General features: G+C 36.5%; 1 protein-coding gene across 1 annotated transcript; it reads left to right on the top strand.

Moving 5' to 3' along the window:
* Positions 1-1117: 1117 nt before the first annotated feature.
* Positions 1118-1325, top strand: LOC125999484 (guanine nucleotide-binding protein G(I)/G(S)/G(O) subunit gamma-10). Its single transcript, XM_049767548.1, has one exon. It carries the CDS (start codon positions 1118-1120, stop codon positions 1322-1324), a length of 207 nt encoding a protein of 68 aa, XP_049623505.1. The 3' UTR covers position 1325.
* Positions 1326-6673: the final 5348 nt, after the last annotated feature.

Genomic DNA, 6673 nt, shown 5'->3' with positions numbered 1-6673 from the left:
TTTTCAGCCTGTAAAGAAATCAGTTCACATGAATTAAACTGAAACAAGAAATTAATTCTTCCAACAATTATAGAGCTTGTGAGTGGGTCCTTCCTGAACTGAGCCTTTACATGAGAATTCAGCTCAGCTGACACTTTGATTATAGTCTGTGAGACCTTGAACAAAGAATCCAGCAAAGTCATCCCTGGGTCTTTGACCTACAGAAAGTGTCTGATAATCAGTGGTAAGTTTCTATGATGGTGAACATTTGTTACACAGCTATAGGAAAGTAATACAGCATCAAAAACACTTGAAGTTAAATACAAACCTTATCCCTTTTTAATTTATATGTATAAACTTACATTTTGTTTTTTGTTTTTTTTGAATTAAACAAATTTTATTTCCAAGCTTTTTAAAGATTATAGACACAATATATCCATTAAAGTTGTCCCAAATTAAAGGCACATCATCAAACACTTCTACCATCAAGAATGCATTTATGGAGTTTGATCTGTGACCATCACATATGGTCCCACTAGCCAGGAGTCATTTCTGAGCAGAGCCAGGAGTAAACCCTGAGCACAGCAGGGTGTGGCTCAAAAAACAAAAACAAACAAAAAAAGAATGCATTTATGTTGTAAGATATTCATTTTACTTTGATTTTAATAATATGCAATGTTCCTTAAGTCATATTTTAAACATTTTTAAAAGATGAGATAATAATAGTTCTTTTTTGAAGTATAAGTACAATGTAAAGAAACTTATAAAAGGGCCCGGAGAGATAGCACAGCGGTGTTTGCCTTGCAAGCAGCCAATCCAGGACCTAAGGTGGTTGGTTCGAATCCCGGTGTCCCATATGGTCCCCGTGCCTGTCAGGAGCTATTTCTGGTAACTCCGGGTGTGGCCCAAAAACCAAAAAAAAGAAAAAAAGAAACTTATAAAAGGCAAAGATTAACTTGGCTTCATACACAGATGGACAATCTTATAACACTAGTCTTTCTAAAAAAAGTTTACTGTTCTCATAGTGTTTAAATTAAAACAAAATTTTAATTAAGAAAGTTCAAGATATCATTTGATTATTGAAGTCTATTTCTTCGAATTTTATGTCTCATTTAGAAATTGTAGGTTCGCCGCCGCCATGTCTTCCGGGGCCAGCTTGAGCGCCCTGCAGCGCCTGGTGGAGCAGCTCAAGCTCGAGGCGGCCGTGGAAAGGATCAAGGTCTCCCAGGCTGCCGCAGAGCTTCAGCAGTACTGCATGCAGAACGCTTGCAAGGATGCCCTGCTAGTTGGTGTTCCAGCTGGAAGTAACCCCTTCCGGGAGCCCAGATCCTGTGTTTTACTCTGAAGACTGAAGAAGTTTGTTGAAGAATGTTTTCCAGTGCATATTATGAATGGCTGCCTCCAAGTTCCAAGAAAACACTTATCTCTCGTCAAATTACTTTAAGATATTTCAGACATTTCCTATGACTTAGACCTAGAGCCAGAATTATACAGAAATTTGCCCTAACCCAAACCCAATAAAACTAGAATAGATTTAAATAATAATGATTTGAATTTTGCGTGGGAGAGGGTGAGAGGCTAATACTCTGTACTTCAGACAAATACTTTATCACCAAAAATTCCAAAATGGACCTCTTTCATTAGTAAATTTGTATTTGTATACCTGGCATATTATGTATGTTTTGTTTACTGTATATTTACATTTTGGGGAATGAATACTTGTTTATTAAAAAACTTTTATCATTTGTTGTTCCTGAATAAGATTTTTGTATCATGGCAAGATTTTTTTTCTAGTGAACTTACATTTTGAACCTTAGTTTTCTTACCCATATAATAGAGATTAGACTATTTAACATAGAATATCACTGTAAGAGATAAGGAATGAATAAGTATTACATACTTTAATATGATAATATATTAAGTACATACTCTGCTTACCACTCAAAGGTTAAATATTTTTATTTTTATTATAAATATATTTATTTAAGCATCATGATTACAAGCATGTTTGTAGTTGGTTTTTAGTTATATTAAAAAAAAGAACCCCCCCTGTCAGCTGTGTAACGTCCCCACCACTAATGGACTCCATCTCCTTCCTCCCCCACCCCTTTCCTGTATTCAAGACAGGCATTCTATTTCTCTCACTCACTTCCACTGTCATGGTAGTGTCAGTGTAGTTATTTCTCTAACTGAACTCACCCCTCCGTGGTAAGCTTCATATGGTGGGACAGACCTTCCAACTCTCATCTATATTGTCTTTATGTGTTAGTACAATAATGTCTTTTATTTTTCTTAAAACCCATAGATGAGTGAGTCTATTCTGTATCTATCTCTCTCCTTCTGACTTATTTCACTCAGCATAATACTTTCCATGTCTATCCATGTATAAGAAAATTTCATGACTTCATCTCTCCTGAAGGCTGCATAGTATTACATTGTATGTATATACCACGGTTTCTTTAGCCACTCATCTGTTGTTGGACATCTGGGTTGTTTCCAAATTCTGGCTATTGTAAATAGCACTGCAATAAATATAAGTGTGAGGAAGGAGAGGCATTTTTGTATTGCACTTTTGTGTTCCTACAGTATATTCCTAGGAGTGGTATGGCTAGATCATACAGGAGCGCAATCTCCAGTTTTTTGAGGAAACTCCATGTTGTTCTCCACAAGGGCTGGACTAGACAGCATTTCTACCAGCAGTGAATGAGAGTTCCTTTCTCTCCATATCCCTGCCAGCACAGATTGTTCTTGTTTTTTTGTGATGTGTGCCAGTCTCTGTGGTGTGATATGGTGCCTCATTGTTGTTTTGATCTTATCTCCCTGATGATTAATGATGTGGAGCATTTTTTTTCTTTTATTCTTTTTTCTTTTATTTTTTTTACCAATTAACAAAATGTTTTTATTTACATTTATTTGTAAATTTTAGGGAGTATAATTTATAGTTCCTATAATTATTTATATTAAAGATAGGGTTTCATTGATGTGGAGCATTTTTATGTGTCTTTTGGCCTTTGTATTTCTTCTTTGAGGAATTGTCTGTTTATTTCTTCTCTACATTTTTGGGGTGTTAGATGTTTTTATCTTGTTAAGTTCTGTCAGTATCTTGTATATCTTATATGTTAGCCTCTTATCTGATGGGTATTGGGTGAATAGTTTCTTCCATTATGTGGAAGCCTCAAAGTTTAAAATATTAATTAACAGCTATTACTAAGCCCCATCTACACAATGTCAGGCACTTTTCTAGTCCTGGTTTCTAGAAATGAACAAAATAAAGTAAATAAAGTCAAGCACAGAGACCTGTAAAACAATAAAAGTGTTAAGACACATGTATTGCATGCAGACAACCCAGGTTCTCTTTCTGGAACTTTATATAGTCCTGGAATCCTGACGAGGAGCATTCCCTGAGCCTAAAGTAAATGCTGAATATTGCTTGAAGTGTAATTTAAAAAAATCAAACATAAGCAAACGGGATACTATTAAATTTTGAAAGATTTTTTTGCTGCCATAGTCCATGCTTAGGGTAGGAGGATGAACCTTCTTGTAGGTAATGGGAGGGAAGAGACCTGAAGACAGGCTTGGATCCTCTTGGTTTTCGCCATAGTCCGTGTTTGGGGATGGATGCATAGAAGGGGACCCTGCACCTTCTTTCAGATAAAGGGAGGGAGGCAACTTGAGGGCAAGGCCAAACCTCGATGACACTGCCATCATCCCATTAGGGTCACACTCTAAAGAAGGGACCCAGCCCACAGGTGACAAAGGAGGGCTGAGACGTAAGGGCAGAACACTTTAAACCACCAAATGCAAAGAAATATGGGTAAACTAAGGAAGACACTAGCAGATGGGGAGAAATTCTAGCAAGTTTCCAAGTCCACCAAAATGCATAAGCCTAATAGTTGAGGACCTAAAAGGGGCAATGAATGCCATAGCAATAGAAATCAAGGAATCACTAGTCAGTAAGATTAAGAAGTCCATAGATGAACAATTCAACCAACTCAAAGAAGAAACTTTTACAGAACATGAGAAAATCCATACAAACGGAATTAAGTAAATTAAAAAAATTTAGCAAGACATAATGCATAATTACACAGTTTGAGAATCACATAGGAGAACTTGAAGAAAAACTACAAACCAATCATTACAAAGAAGTAAGTAAGGAAATAAGAGATAAAACATTGGAAGAAAATGTTAGGTATTTAATGAACAAATACATAATAAATAATCTAGGAATTGTAGAAACACCAAAGGGAAGGAAATAGAGAAAGGGGGAGAACAAGTAGTGAGGGAAATAATAGCAGAATATTTCCCACTCTCTGGAAAGAGACAACAGTACAAATTCAAGAAGTGAAAAGAGTCCCTAATAAAATAGACCCTAATAAACCAACACCAAGACAAACAGTAATCCAAATGGCAAAAAAGCAGAGAATATGAATTTCTTAAATCAATATGGGAGAAAAAAACCTCAAGTACAAAGGAAAGAACATAAGAATCTTACTTTTGAAAAAATTCAAGCAAGACAGTAGAATGACATATTTGAACTACAGAATGACACTTCCGATCTAGAGTCCACTACCTGGCAAAACACTCATTCATATGGGAGAGAGGACTAAAAACAGTATCAGACAAAAAAGAACTCGCAGGACTGAACAGATAGCATACAGGTAGGGCATTTGTCCTGCATGCAGAAGGACAGTGGTTCAAATCTCAGCATTCCATATGGGGTCCTAAGTCTGCCAGGAGAGATTTCTGAGCATAGAGCCAGGAGGAAACCTTGAGCGCTACTGAGTGTGACCCAAAAAAAAAAAAAAAAGAACTCGCACTATTTGCGCTAACCAAACAGAATCTAAATGAACTACTCAGAGATGAATTATACAATCAAACACCCAATTGTAACAACAATCACCCTACACAATACAATTGCACAATTGCACAACAACCCTCTCTTTCAATAATCTCCTTAAATATCAATGGACTAAACTCCTCCATTAAAAAAGACACAATAGAGGGTTGGATCAGAAAATAAAAACTGGATTTCTTCTGCCTGCAAGAAACACACCTAAAACTACAGGATAGACACAGACTTAGAAAAAAAGGATGGAAATTGGTTATTCAAACCAATGGAAAACAAATGAAAGCTGGGAAAGCTATTGTTTTATTTTGTTTTGTTTTTGAGCCACACCTGGTGATGCTCAGGGGTTACTCCTGGCTCTGTGCTCAAAAATCACTCCTGGCTTGGAGGATCATAAGGGATGCCGAGGGTTTAAAATGCAGTCCATCCTAGGCTAGTGTGGACAAGGCAGACATCTTACCACTTGTGCCACCTTTCTGGCCCTGGGGCAGCCATTCTTATATCAGACCAAATTGCATTCAACCTTAAGAAAGTGCTCAGAGACAAAGAGGGTCACTATTTACTGATCAGGGGAACAATAGATAAAGAAGTGCTAACTCTGGCCAACATTTATGCACCAAATACAGAGTCAACAAAATATGTAAGGCATTTGTTCACAAACCTGGAGAAATATATGGAAGGAAATGTGATAGTAATAGGAGACTTGAACACACCATTATCACCATTAGACAGATCCACTAGGCAGAAAATTAACAAAGACATAAGAGCCCTAAATGAGAAACTAGAAGAACTAGGACTAATGGACTTGTATATGGTCCTCCACCCCCAGAAAGCAGAATACACTTTCTTTTCAAGTGCACATGGAACCTACTCTAGAACAGACCATGCCTTAGGATATAACTCTAACTTGCACAAATCCACAAATATAATGATTATTGGAAGCACCCCTATAAGATCACTATGCAGTAGAGATCAAGATTGACTTTAAAAGAAGCTCTGGAGAAAATCCAACACCTGGAGATTAAACAAGATGCTACTCAACAACAGCCGGATTAAATTGGAAATCAAGGAAAAAATAAAAAGATTCCTTGAGAAGAATGATTATGAAGAGATAAATTGTCAAAATCTGTGAGACACAGCAAAAGCAGTAATGAGGGGGGGGGAAACTCAGCAACTCAGGAAAGAGGAAATTGTCAAAATCAACAGTTTAAAGGGACATTGTAAGGTACTAGATAAATATCAGCAAAGAATCCCAAACACAGCAGAAAGACAAGAAATGATCAAAACCAGAGCAAAAATAAACAACATACAAACTAAGAAAACAATACAAAAATCAATGAAATAAGGATTCGGTTTTTTAAAAAGAATGAACAAGATAGACAAACCGCTGGCAAGATACACCAAAAAAAGGAAAAACACACAAATAAATAAGATCACAAATGAAAGGGAAGAGGTGATTACAACAGAATCCCAAGAAATTCTAGACATCATGAAAACATTTTGAACGACTGTACTCATGACAGATTTTTGGAAAAAATCACCTTCCAAGATTTGATAAGGAGAATGTAGAAAGCCTAAACAGGCCAATCACATCTAAGGAAATTGACAGTAATTAAGAAACTCCCCAAGAGCAAAAGTCCAGGTCCAGATGGTTTATAGGTGAATTCTATCAAACTTTCAGAGAAGAATTACTATCACTGATCCACAGGCTCTTCCAAAACATTGAAAAGAGAGGAATCCATCCTAACTTCTTTTATATTACCAAGAAAGAAAACTACAGACCAATCTCATTAATGAACATAGATGCAAATATTCTCAACAAAATCTTAGCAAACTGAATCCAACAAT

The sequence above is a fragment of the Suncus etruscus genome, chromosome X, assembly GCF_024139225.1.
Source record: "Suncus etruscus isolate mSunEtr1 chromosome X, mSunEtr1.pri.cur, whole genome shotgun sequence".
Taxonomy (NCBI): Eukaryota; Metazoa; Chordata; class Mammalia; order Eulipotyphla; family Soricidae; genus Suncus; species Suncus etruscus.
The sequence above is the reverse complement of the archived record's forward strand: the minus strand, read 5'-3'. Positions and strand labels throughout refer to the sequence as shown.

Coding starts and splice junctions, on each gene's coding strand:
- LOC125999484 (XM_049767548.1), top strand. CDS start 1,118: ATGTCTTCCGGGGCCAGCTTGAGCGCCCTGCAGCGCCTGGTGGAGCAG.